Source organism: Poecilia reticulata, chromosome 20 (assembly GCF_904066995.2).
Source record: "Poecilia reticulata chromosome 20, P_reticulata-male-v2, whole genome shotgun sequence".
NCBI classification, from domain to species: domain Eukaryota; kingdom Metazoa; phylum Chordata; class Actinopteri; order Cyprinodontiformes; family Poeciliidae; genus Poecilia; species Poecilia reticulata.
Window position 1 is genome coordinate 5,312,630 of NC_088849.1, and position 20,416 is coordinate 5,333,045.

The following is a 20,416-nucleotide window of genomic DNA, read 5'->3' on the forward strand; positions in this document are numbered from 1 at the left end:
CTGTTTGTAAATGAATGTTCTCAGTGGAAATAAATAAATCACTGAAACCCAGACTGAAGACTCTTCTAGAACACTGTAGGACAAGAAACTAATTTATGACTTGGGTCACATAAAAAGAAAATTAACATGCTGGGTTGAGTTGGCCCTACGAAAGGAAAGACCCTTATGAAAGGAAACAGTAATGCTGTCCTCTGCTGGCAGAGAATATGCTGCTCAGGATCATTATTATGATTTTAAAAAGACCAAATGTAATCGTTTTATAATAAATTCCTTCACTCAACCACTATGGGAATAAATATAAATATTTTTTAAAAGTTTTTCTTTAAACACCACCACAACTTTCAACTGTTATTTAAACAAAGACTAGGGCTTTGGACGGAAAACACAAAATAATGAGAAATATATAATGAAGACTTTCTTAGGAGGATGGCAGGAATGAACCTTGATGTAATTTCTTGCTGCAATTTAAATGTTTTGCCACTAGAGGGAGCCAGATTGTACAGTTCAAAATGCTTGGTTTCATGCCATTTGTTTTATTTACATGGTTTTTCACAAGCAACATCCGGAAGAAAACGTATCAGTCATTTTTGCGTAAGTTTTTCATTAACTTAAAATCTAAAAAATAAGTAAAATGGTAGTTCCAACAAGTTACAACAAATGTCCTATTGCAAACATCTACCAAAAATATTTTCTCAAATGATACAACAGTTCAGGAAAACTGCTGTTCAGTAAAGAACCAGCAGGTGTCGCCAGAGGATTTGCCCCCTTTATGAAGCAGGTGGGAAGTAACAGCGCTGCGGTGGAGAGGTACATTTTAATGTATTAGTCACTTTACATCAGGAAACGATGCATAAAGCGACAACGGCTCGTATATTCCGAATGTGTTATTAAAAGGCCAGCGTTATATAAAATAAACTGTTATAAAGTTATTCCCTCATTAAAAAAAAAACATACCAGGAGTGTTACCTTGATTCGTTAATTCATGTTTGAGAAACCCCATCTGGCAACCATTCGGGTTTGTAGGCGGCTTGGTGGGATCGAGCGCCGCCTTCCAGGACGAAGGTCCTCCTGGGAGCTGCAGTTTCCGCCTCAGAACAGCCCTACCCAGTGACTCCCCCCACCCAGCTCCTTCAGACTAGCCAGCAGCAACTAGCAAACACCTGGAGGAACTACATATATGCCGAGCTTAGTATACCAGGAACTACTCAGTGCACCGCTGGTAAAAACGTTAAAGGGTTAATAAGAGATGTGATAACTTCCTGAAGGCGAAGTAAAAAAAAAGGAAAAAAAAGGAGTTTCTAAGGAGACAGGCCCAATAAGTAAGATTTAATTAGTCATATTTTATATACACAGCATTTTTATAGCAACTACAGGCAAGTTACTTGGTAGTGCTATAAAATTATACATGGCTGGACGATGCACAATACTGCCCCTTTAAGAGAAGCTGTTCAGGACCCAGCTCCATATTTACAGATGGCAAAGAAGTGAACTCCCAAGTGTCTCTCGCTGACCTGATGGCATCACAGAAAAGCTCTTCAACCAGGCACCAATAAAACATACACGACAAGCTTTAGTTTAACATGTTTATTACAATACGTACATTTCATTTCACATTTGAGCTTTGACCTCTTGTTGCCCTGCGCTGACTGAAGAGGTGCTCCACATGCACCCACCCTGGACCTGCTGAGGCCGTCCTACCGCTCCTCGACCGGGGCGTTGGTGAAAATGTGTGGCTATCATTGTGATTTTCCGCTCGTCACTACAACTCTTATAAATAAAACCTTTTTTTTTTTTTTTTTTAATTCCGTCTCTCTTAAAACTCCACCGTTATGTTAGCAACTGTACAAAGGAATGAAAAAAAACAAGAGGTACAACCCTCAACTTGAAAAGTCAGAGGTATGGGAGGGGGAAGAGAGGAACAGAAAAACAGTGGGAACCCAAAGGAGAAGAAAGTAAAGCACAACACAGAAAGGTGGGATGTGTCAGAGAAAGAGGCGTGGCGGGCAGGTAGGTGGGCGAGTGGGTCAGGAAGCCAGGGCGGGGTGGTGGAGGTTACCGGGAATGGTCCAAAGCAGCACGCCATCACATCCCACGATGGATTTGTTTTTTTTTCCTTTTTGTATTTTTTTTTTTTAAATAATCACTCACTTCACCAACCACCAGGCACTGATTTTTTTTTTTTTTTTTTTTCAGACTGGGTAATGCAGGGCCACCAGAAGCTGCTAGCAGATCACTGAAGCATTGGGAGCAGGTGGAAGTCTGCCACGCCTGCACATGACAGAACCCCTACACTCAGGGAGGCTGGAGGGAACGGGCGAGTTTACCGAGATTTGACGGGCTGAAGAGATTGTTCTGGTTGATTCCATGCCTCCAACACCTTCAAGTCAGCCTGCAGGCCAGCCACACACACACACACACACACACACACACACACACACACGCACGCACGCACACACGCACACACACCAGCTGACTCAATGGTTCAGAGATCTTGTGAAGTGAGAGTGAAGCCAGAGATCTGCAGATGAGTTAACGTGAAGGACCGGAGGCGTCGAGGCGTTGATTAGTCTGGATGTCCGAAAAGCTTTGATAGGCATGGCTTTCCATGGCTTCAATCTACAAAACATATTTACAACATAGATAATAACATCTACAAGAAATCTACATTTTTTTTCCACCCTCCCCCACCAAGCGTTTTTACAAAACCAGAGTCTTGTAAATCAACCCTCCTCCTCCAACAACAGCTCCTCGGTTCTCCCTTTCAGGTCTCCCAGTCCAACGGTCCAAACCAACCCGACTCAAACTCCTCTGAGAGAGTGTGTGTGTGTGTGTGTGTTTATGTGTGTGTTAAGACTGGGTTCAAGAGGAACCGAACAACTGCTTTCTTTCCAGCTTTCAACTATGTGCAATGGGTTTTCCCCTTCCCCCCAAAAACAAAACTCTCGACCCCAAAGTTCTCAGACCATGAAGGAATTTTGATTCTTCAACTTTTCAAGTTCTTTGATTTGCTGCCTCAAAAACAATATCCTGAGGGGAGAGAGGAGAGAGTTAGACATGTGGATGTTTTGACCGAGTTGTGACCGAGGGCGAGCGGCTGGCTCACCTCTGCTCCCGCAGCGTAGCTTGGATTTCACAGACTCTGACCAACGAGCGCAGATTCTTGAGCTCAGTGCAATTCTCAGACATGCAGATGCTGCCCATGCTGTGGGCCTCTTCACGTAGCCTGGACGCCTGGAAGAGTTCACGCCAAAGGTCAGCTTGTTGGTGTTCCCCAAGGGGCCGTTCCAGGGCCACTACTATTTTTCATTTACACATGCTGCCACTTGATCAGGTTATTCATGAATTCTATGGTTTACCCCAGTGTTTTATCAGCCTGGTGGCCCACCAGGCTTTACTAGAGACCCCACCAAGATAAGCTTTGTTTGTTTAATTCTTTTTAATGTTTGTCTTTTTTTTTTTTGAAGACTTTATAGTTGGCGTTTGTGTTCTTTGAAAGACATCAACAGTCCCTAATACCTGGTGAAATTTTGAAATAACTTCAGTTTAACTCAAAAACATGGTAAGCTGCTGGATGCCACCACCAGGCTTAGCAAGTTTTCTAGGAGAAACCCTGAATTCAATGTCTCTTCATTTCTATGCAGATGATTCCCAGATTTATTTGGCTGTCAACCCATCACAGCTCTCTACTTTTAAACTTACCCTGCCTCTTTTAGACATCAAGACCCAGATGATTGATAATTATCTGTTACTCAATAACGATAAATCTGAGTTAATGGCGTTTGGACCCCAGGTCAACATTTTGAGAACATTACTAAAATTGGTGAATGCTCTTCCTCTAAATATTAGACTGGGGTCTTGACTGCCTCCTTTTAAATCATTAGTTAAAACTTACTTTCAAAATAAGGCTATTAATATTTGAATTTCTTTTGTATTTTTACTATTTCAATTTGCTTTACAATGTTGTGTATTTTAAATGATTTGGTATAATTTTTGTTTTTGTGTAATTTCTAATGTTTTAATCTATTTTTTTAATGCAGAGAACTTTGTAATATTTGTTTAAAAAGGTGCTATACAAAGAAAAAAATTGGAGGTATAATTTTAGTTGAAATGTTTTAGGTTGTGAAATGTAAAAAAAAAAGGGGAAAAAAAAAAAGATTTCGGGAGGTCCTGACCTGCTTCTCTGCATGTTCTGCAGGCCACCCCTGCACGTGTTTGATAAGGTTCTCATTAAAGTGAGTGGCCAGCGTGGGGGTCAGGGAGCAGGAGGGCCGCACCGCCGAGGCGCCGGGGGGAGCCGAGGCCGCGGTGGAGGCGTTGCTGCCGGAGCCGACGTGGTTGGGTCCAGGAGAGGGACTCCTCTGACTGCTGCGGTTCACAAGAGAAAACGGAAAACGTTTAAGAAATGTGTCCCTCAAAACCTCCTGCAGGTTTTATTCAGAAGACAAAGTTGTCATTAAGTTTCGGGAGGAGATTTCTGCTAAGTACTGAAGATAAGAATTTGATTTGATGTTTACACACAATCTGAAATTACCAAAGAGGGAAAAGCTGTGGGTTAAAAAAAAAAAAAGATCCTTGTACTGTAAACTGCATAGTTTGATGCTGTGGAATAGGGAGAACTGCTACATTATCAATTATTTTACATTTTATGTAATAGTTTGCTTTTGTTTCTCATGTTTTAACTTCAAAGATCAAAGTAAAATCCTCTGCTCCTCCTTTTTTTAAACCACAGTTTCTGCAGATTTCTCACTTTAAAATTTTGTTTTAGAAAACTAATTTCTAAAACCATCCGTCAGATTTTACAAAATTCTGCAAACGTGTGTAGTTGGCTTCAGAGGTGAAGTTAACCCCCCCCAACAAATTTAACATTTCATATTTGAACAAAGATTAGAACCACTATAAAATCCAGACCTAAAATCCTGTTTGTAGTTTCTGATCTTTTGGTTTCTTTGTAAAAGTTCAGTCACATAAGAATCAAAGTTTTTATGATCGTCTAGCTTCAGAACTTCAAACCGATTTAAAACCCTGATCTGTGAGAATGTAGAGGCAAAAAAGGCAGCAGAGCTGTCCTTTTGTAAAAATTTCTGATTTTGAGAATATTAATTGCTAAATTTTATCAGTAACTCATACACATGTAGAATTAAAGATGAGTCAACATCTTATTGTAAAACACTGTAAAATGTCCCGTTAGGAGATAAACAGATCTTAAGCTCTTTCCAGATTCATGGGCAGCAACAACCTTTATTTGTAAATTCAAAATATATCTAGAAAAACGGCACAGTTTGATTCTTTGGCTTTAGAAATAGTTTAGAAGATTAATGTGGAGCTAGAGATTGAAATAATTCAGCACAGACGATGTAAAGTGCATGCAGCAGGCTGCTACTGTGGAGCAGGTGAGCTCATGCAAAGACGGTAAAAACAGCGATGCTACACTGATGAACCAGGTTTCTGCTAGTATCACTCAGCACAACTACAGCTTTAAGAACAAACATCCATGCATTTAGAAATGTCTCTGCATGAAAAAAACTATGCTTTCAGCTCCGAAGCTAGAAACAAAGTAAACAGAACTAAAAAATAGAGTTAATAAAAGACAGAAAGTAATGGTATGGGAAATCAATTGTCTTATTATGGATTCCATTTACAACTAGGGCTGAAACGATTCATCGAGTAACTCGATTACAAAAAATCCTCGAGGAAATTTATCTGCCTCGAAGCTTCGCTAAATTTATTGTATTGTAATAAGCAATGCTGTTAAATACGCAGCACACTGGTCTAGCTGGAGGGTTTTTGTGTTGCACAACGCTACCACTTCCGTTAGCGCCTGGAGCACATGTGCTAAGTTTGTAGCTATGGAGGGAACCGGAGAATGCTCAGAAGGAGAACCCCGAAAGCGACAAAAAATGTCAAAAGTTTGGGAACATTTTAGGCTAAACAGAAAGGACAACACAGCGCAATGCATCCACTGCAAAGCAGAATTGGCGTACCACAACAGCACGACATCAATGTTGCAGCATCTCAAGAGAAAACACCCGCTACATGCATCCAACTCGTACACGGTTGCCAACAGGTAACGTTTATGTTCTCTGCTAACTACGTTGTGTGATAATCTGCCATGTTATAGATGTAAATTGAGGCACATTATTTTGCTAACGTTACATCTACCGCTTAAACATAGCGGTTACTTAACCGGGTGTAGTGTAAAATGTATGTGAGGGTGGAACTGAGAGAAATTATGCAGGACTTAATGTAAGTTTGTTAATAAAAATACGCAGCAACAGATTACAGGCATAAGCTGAAAAGCATTTATTTATTGGTGTCTTTCCATCCTGAAAAGTTGCAATTTTTTTTCTTCTCACTACTGTTATGTATGAATTAGAAATTTTGTATTAATATTTTGTAGTAATTCTGTATTTGTTGCACCTTAGACTTAAAATATATTGTATAAAATGCAGTATTTACTATTTTGTCTAAACTTGTTTTATTTTTAAATCAAGTATTTTCTTTATTTATCTTTTCTGTTTGAACTTTAGAACAAAAAAGCAAGAGATTTGCTGTACTACTGATTTGAAACTTTACTGGAGGTTTAATGTTATTGCATTGTTATTATCAATAAAATGTTAAATGAGTTGTTTACTTAGTTCTTTTACGTGTATGTGTATTACTCACTGAAGATAAATACATAAACTAAAAGCTGGAGTATAGACATTTTTATAAGCATATTTGTGAGCCTGCCACTTTATTATTTGAATATAATTTAATATCTTAGTATAACTTTTCTAAAGGTTAAAGCAAACTACTGTTACAAGTAAACTTTCTAAACCACAAACATTTAATTGTTAGGGATGCTCAAAAAGGAGATATTGAACTGATCTGGACTAACTGGTGTTATTGCAGATTTGCCAATATTTTATTTTATACATTTTTTTATCAGATTACCCGATTAATCTTAAGAATAATCGATAGATTACTCGATTACTAAAATATTCGTTTACAACAGCCCTAATTACAACCGTGATCAATCTGGCTATTACACAACAAAATACTATTAGGCTTAGATAAACAACGGGGTACACCCTAGTCAGGTTGCCAGGGCGACACAGACACACCATAGGCCCATCACCGTAAGAAATTTTGCTGGACGATTAACTGTCCCAGAAGTTATTGCGATAAATGATAATATTGTTTTGAGACAATTTTCAAGTAACATAATAGCAATTGGATAATAATACAAAAAAACATTCACAAAGATCAGTACTTTAATTTCTAACATTCAACGAAGACATTTTAAATATCCTAAATAAAAAAATTCGCAAAACAAGAAATAATGAATTATGAAGTCTGTAAATAAAATTATCCTTAAAGAAAAGCATAGATGAGACCAAAGAACCAGACTGAAGACTTTTATCATCCATTTACATGCAAATGGAAATGAATGAGCTAGTTTTAATTGATCATGTATTCAATTGATTTATGGCAACAAGCCTAACACATAAAACTAGTGACCTGTGATTACAGGGATCCGTAATGGCTCTAGAAAGAAAGAAATAAAATAAACAGAGTAAATAAACAGAAGCAGCAGCTCTGATGTAGAAGAGTCCAGGCAATCAAAACAAAGCAGCTTCTCTTTGTTCCACTGATGACCAGCAGGTGGTGCAACAACAGAACACATTGAGACACTGGATGAGCTCAAACAGCCTTGCCACTGGAGGTAGGAGCAGGAGCGCAACAGGCAGTAAGTGAGCTAAGGTCAGGGGTCAACCAGCTGAGTTTGGAAGTGTCGGTACTGACCCTTGGCGCTGAAGTGTGCGTGGGGAGGCCGTGGTGGCGTCGTGACCGTGCGGCTTCTCGCTGGACAGCGACTGTTGAGATGTAGGCTGGGAATGAGGCGGCTGCTTCACCACTGGCGTGCTCACCTGAAACGCAAGTTGGAAACGCTGCGTCAGCAAAAAACACCGACCCGCTCCAGTCAAGGCTCTTTAACATCACTGGGATCAGCTGGTGTCACTGGTGCTCTACCTGAACAGAACATCAGATCACTCTGTGGTGTGGTTAGCTCCCAGCAAACACATGCTCTCTTGTTTCTGCTAAATGCCACTTTGCATAATCACATCACTATTTTTATTTCTTGTAAAGCAAGATAAAAAATAGCACTTTTGAGTGTCCTATAAAGCACTGAGTAACTGTGATGTGTTATTATTATTATTATTATTGGTTTTTGTATTTAAAAACAAATGAAACTTATGAAAAGGCATAAAAAAGTGATGTTTTAGTGACTTACTTTTAAAGATGCACCGATACGATAATATCTGTATCAGTCCGATATAGAAAAAAAAACAAAAATCTAGATTTTGCCTGACCCATGAGGGCAGATCTAGTCAGTTTGATTCTACGTTTTGTGATCTGAGCAACATCATGCTTTATTATTTATTTTACATTATATTCAAAATTCCTAATTGCGTTTTCTGAATCATTTGAAAGGTTTGTTGCAGTTTATTTTTCCATGTTGGACCAACGTAGTCAATCCATTATTTAGTCAGTTTCAGTTTCTTTATCATTTATTTTCCATTGGCTGTTCTGCTCCTAATTCCACTCACAAATTAAAAGTTGTTGTTTTTACATGTTTGACCAAGCTAGCTGGCTTATGAAGCTATTGGTGTACTGAAGTGTGCTGTACTGGAGCAGAGTTATCAAATAAACTTGTAATTCAACACATTTCTGTCTGTTAAAAAAAAACAAAAAAACATTTCAAGTCAATTTAGCACTGAACTGCTGTATATACTGTAGGTATCGGCAAATCTAAACCTCATACGAGTATCGGAAGTAAAAAAAACAAAAAACTATGTGCATTCCTACTTTTGGTTGTGAGATGACGGGCTGTGCACTGAGGTGAGACTTTAAAGGGCCGACGTTCGTCTGCGGCGTGCTGATCCTGGGCGACACGTAGGATCTCGGCGATGAGGCGTCTGACGTTAAAGACATCGGTGACTGATTTGATTGTTGAGCTTTTGGGAGAAACAAAACCGTAAGGGACCCGCAACGAGCCGACGGTGCAAAAACAAGAACTGGAAGCACGGCGCTTCATTTCAGTTGACGTTCAACTTCCTTCACCTTGGTTGGAAAGCTGAGCAGCTTGGGAGAGGATAGTAGTGATGTTGAAAGCCGACGGTCCAGCTGTGAGGATCTTGTGGAGCATCGACTGTAATGACGCTTGTGTGACAGCAGCTGTGAGAACTACAGAAACAAAGAAAGAAAAACCACAAAACATGTTGGTGATGGGTTAGTTTTTGAACCAATTTAAGAAAATTGTGACCAAGTTTTCTCATCTCTTTTATAATAATGTCGCCGCTACACTTTGTGAACTTCAATATCTCAGCTGCTAAAAATATACATCAAAATTTGGCAGTAAAAGTCTCCCCAACAGACCAAATCTGCAATAAGGAAATGTTCTCAGTGCTGCTGTCACTGTTCCGGATAAGGTCTGTGGTCATTTAGATAGATGTGAGCAGCATTTTCATGGACTGGTCATCTGCTTTTCACACAATTCAAACCCACGTTCTTTTAAAGTGTTCAAAAAAGGAAAAAAACATGAATGCAAGTAGTAATTTTATAATTCTGATTATAGTTTTTTTTTTGTATTTTTTTTTAAAAAGACTGATCACAATGAGATTGCGTTAACATTTATTCCCAGTGTCATGTCTTAAACACAGGGGTTCCGCAGGTCTGTGATTTATCCCCTCTGTTATTTAAATACAAATGAGATAAACTACAACACAAAAGCTCCTGGATAATAAAATACGCTGCGGATGATCGTTGAAGCTCCTCTGCAGGATGCTAAACACACTACTTTCAGCAACTGACTTGTCCTCAAGTTGCTCATTTTAAATAATACACAGTAAAAATCTCACCCACTGGCCCCAACAGACTTCACTTCCACTGCCATGCAAATTATAACCAGCTTCTGGCTAATTGTTGTTAATTATTTACTTTTTCTATATACAGCGGTGCCAGTGATTAAAAAAGCAAGGAAAAGCTAGGTTTATAGCATGTAGAAAACGTGTCGAGCGTTTTAGAGGTTCACACAAGTTAAACGCAACTATAAAGGCCCAGATTTGTTCAGCTTTTAAAGATTTGCGCTGAGTGAGCAGTGAGACTGATGTGAGCGCATAGATCTTTGTTAATAAGGAATAATGTGTGGCAGGTGTGTTTCCATCTCAACACGCTCACTCAATGTGTCTGTTCTGGCAGACTGATAAATCACACCAGCAGCCAATCACAGACGGGTCCTTTTCATCCAGAGTTATTCTTTACAAATCCACATTCATTCACTTGGAAAAACAACAACTAATCCCAGCCAACACAAAAACAGCAAGCGTTATTACGGAAATGAACTGATAATGTCACAACAATTTACCATGTTTGTGACGTTATTTTGTAAATCCTACCAAACAGTAGGATTTAGAAAAACACAAGAAAACTTAATGCAATAAGTTTTGTCCCCAAAGAATATTTATAAAAATATGCTCATTCCTCCTACTTCATGTTTTATTTTATTTTTTAACTTTTAAATGTGACCACATCACATAGTTTGTCTTATGATCCCTGGGCTGATTAATTAGGATTAGTATTGTCAATAGTAACACAATTACAAAGTCAAATTTCCTGTCAACTTTAAGCATCAACACAAAAACATGGCAGGCTGCTGGTGGACTGGCCCAATGCCTCTACCACCAGGATTAGCAAGTTTTCTGGGGGGAAATCCTGAAATTTAAAGGTCAAAATAAAGTTTCCCTTATGAGCAAATTGAGAAGCCATAATGCCACCAAGCAAAGGCTGACAGTGGTTTATGTTATTTACAGAGAATAAACATCTTGGAACGGTAACTGTTCCTTTAGGCATGAAAACAAGCTGAATCAGGGGATCAACGAGGACAGGAAACAACTCCCACCCAGATCAACCCTTCTTTAAGAAAGCTACTCAGTTCGATGAGGACGGCTCTCATTCTATTCACTCACTGTTTTCATATAACAATAATAATGAATTATGTTGTACTTTTCAAACTTACTGAGAAAAATCACTTCCATTAGTTGGGAAAACTACGATTTCTTCTCATTCACACACTACCAAGCTGCACTATGTGGCACATTTTCAATGGATTTCATTTGACTTGTTAAACTCTCTTATTCTAGCCACATTTCAAACAATCACAGGAGTCACTGAGCTTGAACAGGAAGTTATAAAAAGCGTAAAACTAAATCACTCACTCCTCATTAAGTGCTTGATTAAATTGCTCACCAAACAATTTCGAAGCGCTAAGAATCAGCCTGTTTCTAACTGAATCAAACATGCCACACCAGTGAGCTTTTCTCATTTAAGACATCAAATACACAAGCTTTATAACACACATTATTTCAAGTTAGATAGAAGGCAGTGGTGTTAACTCCAGGGTGAAAACGAATGTTTTAAACATGCTATTCTTCCACTTGCAAAGCAAAAAGCATCACAGGAAACGTTTTGCAAACACAGGCTAAACGACATAACATAAAATTGCATCGTCAAGCTGTAACTTCTCTCTTACCCTCGTTGATTTTTGCCATGTCCACGCTGGCGTTATTGAGCTGCAGGGCCGTCTGAAGCGCTGGGAGAAGCTGGCGGAGCAGGTTGGGGTCCTGGAGGATGGGGGGTGTGGAGGACTGAAGGACTGGGGAGACGGGCACGGTGGACGCTGACGAGCCCGGTGGCGCCGATGAAGGGTTCACGCTCCCTACACCCGAGGAGGATGACTGCGACTGGCTGGGAAGAGCCGCTGAGGGCTTCTCCACCTGAGTCGACTCTGTTTGGAGAGAAGGGGAGGAGTCTGGTTCAGGCCACCGTCTGTTGATCCACACAGCTAGAGACTGGAAGACTTCAGTTGAAGTGGTGCTGGTGGTGCTAAGGGAACAACACCAGCACCACCACATAGTATCATTTTATAGCATAATCAAATAACTAAGTTATAAAAATGTTGTATATATGAAACATAACTCAAAAGAAATTTGACTTCATAAGTAAACGCCTTGAAATTGGGTCTCTGTCTCTTTAAGAAGCTCCTGCTCTTTCTGAAACTCCGCCTTCAGGAAGTCATTACAACATGGTTCCTCTATTAACCCTTTAACAAAATTTTTTCTTTCCATCAGGTGTTTGCCAATTGCTGGTCAAAGAAGCCTCAAACATGGTTCTAGGTCCACTAAGGTGCTTTGAACATTTGAATGGTTGCTATGGGAGATTAAAGGATTTCTCAAACATGCATGAAAAAGAAAAAATCTATACAACGCTCCAAGCTCATCATGTTTTTGAGCTTAACATGATGTAAAGCTTAAAAAACCCATTTGTTATATAATACTGCCCCATTAAAATCGTTGAGACTCCACAGTAAGAATAGAACTTCTTCAACAACACTATTCAAGGTCAATACAAGCAGTCTGACTTTTAGCCAAGTTGTTGCTTCAGAAACACAACCAGCCTGTTCTTCTTGCTTACAGAGGCTCACCTGAACCACCAAGACAGAGACAGTCAGCTGCAGCTGGAGCGACCTCAGAACGAGCCTCTGGGACAGTTAAGTTGAGATGGTGAAGGCTAAAGTTCTGTTCTGAGACAGTTATGAGGAGTTTGGGCTCAGAGGCAGGAGAACAAGAAGAGCCCAGAGGCTAACGCTTAAACCGACACACTGACGTTTAAGAGCAACTTAAAAAGGACAGTGTGGACATATGGACATATCGGATGGTATATAATCACCCGTTGTGACATATAATCAGTGGTGGAGAAAGTACTCAAAAAATGTACTTAAAGTACAAATACACAGACAAAAATGTACTCAAGTAAAAGTCAAAGTACCACATTAACATTTTACTTAAGTAAAAGTAAAAAAGTACTGGTTTTTAAAAATACTTAAGTATTAAAAGTAAAAGTACTCGCTGAATGCATTACCTAATCACTAATATCATTAAGTGTACCGATCATATGATCATATGCCACAGATAAAACATGTTTTTATTGCGTTTATTCTGTAACATAGTTTAGACTTAGATATATAATTCTATGCATCATAATTTCAGGGATGGAAACATCTCCTGTCCTAACATAACATGAACTTCACTTTTTTTGCCACACATTTATTTTTAAAGAAATCCAACTGGCAGAGGAGGACATGGAACCAAGGAGCCTCATAGCAGAGTTGTAGTCTAGACCACCGAACCCAAGACCAAATCAAAACCAGTACCCCATGCTACATGACAATAAAATTTAGTGCACCTATCAAAACTGCTTCTCAAATTGATCTGAAAGATTCACTTTCCCACCTAGATATTAAACACTTAGAGCTGAAATAAATTTAACCAGTGACAATTCAAACTCTTCATTCTGTTTTGCTTTCATCTCTGTGCCACAATCCACAGAGGTCTCCTGCCATCCCTAAAGAAATAACACCCTGTGCGGTTGCCCATATTGCCAATGTCAGAAATAATAATTGTCTGCACCATTAAACATAGCAATTAACAACGCTCAACTATGAACACTGTCCAAGGCCCAATAAGCAAGAAGTAACCAAGCAGGAGGAGCACCGTGACTGTTCTCATCCTCCCTCCTGCTGCAACGTCTGCCACCATGACAGGTGACGAAAACAAAGAGCAATGAGCATGCTCTGTGTTCTTATGTTGTTTTATTTATTCACCAATTAAATATAAAGATATTTTAATGAAATAAAATAGCCACTGCAGTGTACACAGAGCATTACAAGAACAAAGAACGGCTCTCAGTGAGGCTTCAGCACTATAGGACTTGGTCAAGATCCGTCCAGAAGAATCGGATCATCCATGAATGTCATATTACTATATTTCACTTTGGTCACAGCGTTGTCTCATATCTGCGACGTGTCAGTCATCCCAGATGCAACATGTGTCTCAGTACAGCTAGCTTTGCTAGCATCACGTCCACGGATCTTACCTTTCTTTAAGCTTTCCTTCCAAGTGACGTTAAAAATTGGACAAAGTCCCCACCGTCTGTGAAAGCGAAGCGCTGCTGATTTTACATGTCGCCGCAGCGCTTCCGTACTATTATATTACTGACGCTCAGAGGAAACCACTGCGCATGTCTGGAGCTCCGCGTGCGAGTAAAGGTGGAGCCGATGGGTGACAACAGACACTAAGTCACGTTATTGCTTGGATTTTACGGCGCCACCTTAAATCCCTGAACTTCACATTTTAACGGAAAAAAAAAACACAATGCGACTTGGATGTAACGAGTAACGCGACAGTTTTGTAGAAATGTAGTGAAGTAGAAAGTACAGATACTTACTGTAAAATGTAGTGGAGTAAAAGTAGAAAGTATCCATTATTAAATCTACTTAAGTAAAGTACAGATAAACGAAAATTGTACTTAAGTACAGTAACGAAGTACTTGTACTTCGTTACTTTCCACCACTGCATATAATTATATATATTATAACAGGTGATAAACAATGGTATATGTAATGGTATATATAACCTGTTTGAAAATTAGAAATGGAAGGACAACACAGTTATGAAATTAAATCTGACCCTTATGCATTATTTGTATAAAGCAAAAAGGTTGCCGTTACCAAAACATTTGCATCATTTCACTTCAGCTGGGATTTAGCTGGCAAATGTACGCTTCTGGATCAATCTGTCGCTAACAGAACAAACAAGTTGTGGAGAACTAAGTGAGGAGTCTTTGTACAGAGGTTTTCTGATTTCACGTTTGGGTGGTTGTGTGATTACATCAGATTTACACTGAATGTCCAAATTTTTAGAATGCCGATCGCGGAAAAACAGCTGATGCAGCTCTATACACAAACTTTTTGCACAAGTTCACTTCCAGTGAATTGCGGCTATTTTTTTTTTATTTTGCTTTTATTTGCCACCAGTAACATTCATCTTTAGACCCTTTTTTTTTTATTCACCATACGTAGAGTAAATAGGAATGTTATGATATACATTTGTAAATTCATTTGGATCAGCAAAAATGTAATATATACTCAAAAAGTATAATGTCACACAGAACCAGAGTGTAACATGATTTTTTTTTCATACTCATTATTTCCATATTTGTAGACAGTTTTCGACTTTCTATTTGACTTCATGCAAACTAAAAACTGGATTAAACCCCACATTTTAATCCAATTGAATTAAAGTTAATAATCCATCTATTTTTTTTATTTACTGTACAGAGAAATGCAATATACAAGCCCTTCTAAAAAAATTAGCATATTGTGATAAAGTTAAATATTTTCCATAATGTAATGATAAAAATTAAACTGTCATATATTTTAGATTCATTGCACACCAACTGAAATATTTCAGGTCTTTTATTATTTTAATACTGATGATTTTAGCATACAGCTCATGAAAACCCAGAATTCCTATCTCAAAGAATTAGCATATCATGAAAAGGTTCTCTGAACGACCGATTAACCTCATCATCTGAATCAACAAAGTAACTCTAAACACCTGCAAAAGATTCCTGAGGCTTTTAAAAACTCACAGCCTGGTTCATTACTCAAAACCGCAATCATGGGCAAGACTGCTGACCTGACTGCTGTCCAGAAGGCCATCATTGACACATAATGATGTGTCTGTGTCTGACCCTCAAACAAGAAGGTCAGACACAGAAAGAAATTTCTGAACAAATAGGCTGTTCCTAGTGTTGTATCAAGGCACCTCAGTGGGAAGGAAAAGGTTTGGCAGAAAACGCTGCACAAAGAGAAGCGGTGACCGGACCCTGAGGAAGATTGTGGAGAAGAACCGATGGGGGACCTGCGGAAGCAGTGGACTGAGTCTGGAGTAGAAACATCCAGGGCCACTGTGCACAGGCGTGTGCAGGAAATGGGCTACAGGTGCTGCATTCCCCAGGTCAAAGGTCAAGCCACTTTTGAACCAGAAACGGCGGCAGAAGCGCCTGACCTGGGCTACAGAGAAGCAGCACTGGGCTGTTGCTCAGTGGTCCAAAGTACTTTTTTCAGATCAAAGCAAATTTTGCATGTCATTCGGAATTCAAGGTATCAGAGTCTGGAGGAAGACTGGGGAGAAGGAAATGCCAAAATGCCAGAAGTCCAGTGTCAAGTACCCACAGTCAGTGATGGTCTGGGGTCTGTCAGCTGCTGGTGTTGGTCCACTGTGTTTTATCAAGGGCAGGTCAATGCAGCAGCTATCAGGAGATTTTGGAGCACTTCATGCTTCCATCTGCTGAAAAACTTTATGGAGATGAAGATTTCATTTTTCAGCACGACCTGGCACCTGCTCACAGTGCCAAAACCACTGACCATGGTATTACTGTGCTCAGTTGGCCTGCCAACTCTCCTGACCTGAACCCCATAGAGAATCTGTGGGATATTGTGAAGAGAAAGTTGAGAGAAGCAAGACCCAAAACTCTGGATGAGCTTAAGGCCATCAAAGCATCCTGGGCTCCATAACACCTCAGCAGAGCCACAGGCTGGTTGCCTCCATGCCACGTCGCATTGAAGGCTGCAAAAGGATTTCTGACCAAGTATTGAGTGCATAACTGAAGGTTGACTTTTTTGGTATTAAAACATTATTTTTTTTTTAGGCAGGGATTTTGGGTTTTCATGAGCTGTATGCCAAAATCATCAGTATTAAAACAATAAAAGACCTGAAATATTTCAGTTGGTGTGCAATGAATCCAAAATATATGACAGTTTAATTTTTATCATTACATTATGGAAAATAATTAACTTTATCACAATATGCATTTTTTTTAGAAGGACCTGTATCTACAGAAATGGATAATGAAAGCTATTAAAACACAGATAAGAGTGAAATGTAACAACCTATACGCAATTTCTCTCCCTAAAAAAATGTAGTCAAGTCAGATCCAGCTTGAAATGCCAACAGGTCAAAAGTCATCCATTTATAAATAACTTTCTACATTTTATGTTTTGTGCACATTTGTAATGGAAACTCAGATTAAGGTGCTGAGCTCAACTCTAAACCATCTTCAAGACAAGATTTTCTTTTACAAAATGTATAAGAACATGACATTCTTTGCTTTGCACACAATGTTTAAGTTTTTTTTCTAAAAAAATAAATAAAAATAAATCACAAACGCCTTGGAAAGTCATTCAGTGCTTTGTTGAACCACATCACTGATGTCTGTGAAACCTGAACACAGTAAATGTGAAACTCTGGCTACTGATTTCTTCAACTACTTTCATACACTCCATGATGACACACTTTTTGAATTAATATTAGAAAATTGAACAAGTGGAATTTAAAAAATAATAAAAACAGATCTCACACTGTAGATTAGAAACTGAGATCACCTTACCACAGCTGCTCTATAGTCGTTTGAGAAATCTTCATATCTCTAGAAAACAAGACCCTGCTCTCCAAACTCTAAAACAGAAACCCCTCATGTGTGCTCAGAGTTTGTATTTTAGCCTGTTGACACACGGTTGTACTGACAAATCCAGAACATAGCAGCTTGTCATGTTCACTGATGTAACAACACGGCCAGCTATGAGTAAGAACCTGCTGAGATAGAGACCGTTAACTTAGTGAGCTGGTGTGGAGATAACCGTCTCTGAAAGGGATAATCAGCGCTGGACACTATGTGGTAGACTAGATTTAAGTGTAGCTTAACCCCGGCTCTGAGACCAGGAAGTGTTGCAAACAAAACAGATGACCACTAGAACAGGAAGCTAGGTAGTTAGCTAGTTTGACAGAAAGAAACCATGAGGAAACCCAACAACTGATCAACTACTAGGCCTGTCACGATAACAAATTTTGCTGGACGATTAATTGTCTAAAAAATTATTGCGATAAACGATAATATTGTTTCAAGACCTTTTGACAGTGATTTAATGGAAATGACTAATAATGCATGCAATTTCTTGCCATAAATAAATACACTTTATTTTCAAAAGAACACATAACACTGGAACTGATAAACTAAATAAATAAAACAACCAAAAATAAAATGGATTATCAGTCTCCATTAACAAAAAACGTACTTGGAATAAAAACTAAACAACATAAAGTCAAAGTGGAAATAAATACTGCATTCAACCAAAAGAGTGGAGATTATAAAGTCTGTATACTATATTGTCCTTCAATAATCACTAGATTTAAATAAAGAAGATGGGCACATCCGACTACCTAATGCAATAGTTCACACTACACGGTTTTTTGCCCCCATTTTCTCCTTACGACAATCTTAAATCATTGGTCGATCTACGATTGTCGCTGGTGATTTCGTAACCGATCATCCTGCAGTGTGATGTAGATCGTCGTGGCCGTTCCGATCTAAATCGGGTTTTCCCCGACTGGGAGCTTAAAGCTGAATGTGACAGGTAGCCAATCAGAAAGCGAGGATTCTCCTCCTGCTTTCTGAGGGGAAATTACGAGGGGAATCCCAAACAACTGACACAGCGCAACCCGAAGTCCAGCGGACATTGGAGATGATATGTGGAAACAACATTAATATTTATTCAACATTTCGTGCAAAGAATATAGAAATGACAAGGGGAGGAGTTGGAGCCAAATTGCTACCGCAGTTGATAAACCCGGTAACTTTTCAGCTGTTCTTCGTTAACGTGACATAAATAGGTTATAATGATTTTCATTCAGTCAAGACTTTACACTGACTCTAGCCACATGCATCACAGGTAGATTCTAGTAAAGCATTGATTAATGCCTGATTTTAAAATTAGTTAACTGGACTTGTAGCCATTATTTTGTGCCCATTGTTGGACACGGCACGACGAACCCAACCGAACCGTTATACCTAGGATTTCTGTCAGCTAATGTGTCTCTCAGGTTTTGTAAATGGGCCGACAACTCGTGTAGTGATCGCTGGACATTACACTAAGGAAATGAGGAAGGGAGGGTCAGTGGAGAGCACCGGAGTTGAGTCTTTTTCCATTCAGTGTCAATAGAAAGAAAAAAAGGCAGGAAGAGATGATGAAGCCGATAATTAAAATGAGATCGATAGGTTTAATTAATCGTGCGATTAATTGATTTATCGTTTATCGCGACAGGCCTATTAACTACACTGGGCGTTTTCATGGGTCGTTTCCATACATTATATGTCCTGACGCTGAATGTCTTCTCGTACTCCAGGAATGCTCTTTTCACCTAGAAACACAGATCTATGCCCAACAAAACAGCAGCATCCAGAATGCTTAAATTAACAACAGCCACATTTTGCAAAACAGCATTAATATCGGATTCCTGTGGTTTCAAAGCCGCCACTCCAAACTGTTTGGAATCATGGGAGTTTTTAAATGAGCGACACTCCAGACTGAAAGGAGATCAGAAAAGAATGCTGCATTTAGAAACACAACTTGCTTTCAAAAAACACAACAGCTTCACAAACCTTTGAAAACATCCTGGGATCTTTATAAACTGAAGTCTGCAGAAAGAAAACGACACATATGCCACATCCTGAGCAGCAGTTTGTCTACTCTGTTAAAACTTGAAATCTGCGAATGATCAAAAATCCAGCAGAATTGTGATTCTGATCTGTCCCTTTAAGGATAAATGCTGTAAAAGCAGCCAAACTTTCTCAGTCATTGCTGGAATTCTAAATGCTGAATCTGTCAATAAATTGTCCCAGAAATGATTGAGATAATATTGTTGTTTTGACACCAGTTTCAAGTAATTTAAGAATTATAACAGTATAATAATGCAAGTTTGACCTCTCACAGAACAGTAAATAAATCATTTTGTAAAGAACTTTCAATACTGGAACCGCAAGATATTTTAATAATCCAAACTAAACGACCAAAAACAATAAATACTGATATAAACCACACCAAACAAAACCATGAATTAAATATATTAGAAAGTATCAAAGAAAATTGCCATTCAAAAACATAATCAGAACGGAAATTATTAAACTTTTTTTTTCCTTTTTTATGTTTACCTTTATAGTTTGTGTTAGTGGAAGTCATAATACCTAATTACCTGCTGATAGTTTAAAATTTCTTGTAAACCTGAAACTTTATTAACTCAAAAACACATTAGGCCCCTGGTTAAAGTTTAAACCCTTCTAGACCGAACGCGTCGGCAACAACAGAAAAATGTGCAGTACGGTAATTCTGCGACACTTTGCGTTATCTGAAAAATAAGCAAAAAGATCCAGGCAGAGATTTGAAACTTAAGGCTCTTAAATCTCTAATTCCTTAAGTCAATAGTTAACAGCCCTTGTTTCTGCAGTACAACTTCTCCTCAGATCAGCCAAAAGAGAACAGAGCAACTTAAAGCAACATTTTGCCCAACTAAAACCACCAACTCGGACTGAATCGAAAAGCAACCTAAAGGCAAAACCTAGCATACAGCTTGGTTTGAAATTGGACCCGTCATCTTTAGAAACCTTGAAACCAAACAACATGGGTTGGATAGTGGAGGTA

General features: G+C 38.9%; 1 protein-coding gene across 3 annotated transcripts in view; it reads right to left on the reverse strand.

The window, feature by feature from the left end:
• Positions 1–1,569: 1,569 nt before the first annotated feature.
• The window catches only part of waca (WW domain containing adaptor with coiled-coil a), a 33,959-nt gene continuing 15,112 nt past the window's right edge, over positions 1,570–20,416 (reverse strand). For all 3 annotated transcript variants that reach the window (XM_081602033.1, XM_008438512.3, XM_017302001.2), the window contains 7 exons: positions 11,573–11,827; positions 9,106–9,228; positions 8,851–8,999; positions 7,786–7,910; positions 4,173–4,365; positions 3,104–3,231; positions 1,570–3,027 (listed from right to left, as the gene is read on the reverse strand). In XM_081602033.1, coding sequence (XP_081458159.1) covers positions 2,958–3,027; positions 3,104–3,231; positions 4,173–4,365; positions 7,786–7,910; positions 8,851–8,999; positions 9,106–9,228; positions 11,573–11,827 — 1,043 coding nt within the window. In that variant the 3' untranslated portion in view covers positions 1,570–2,957. The remainder of the gene's footprint in view (positions 3,028–3,103; positions 3,232–4,172; positions 4,366–7,785; positions 7,911–8,850; positions 9,000–9,105; positions 9,229–11,572; positions 11,828–20,416) is intronic.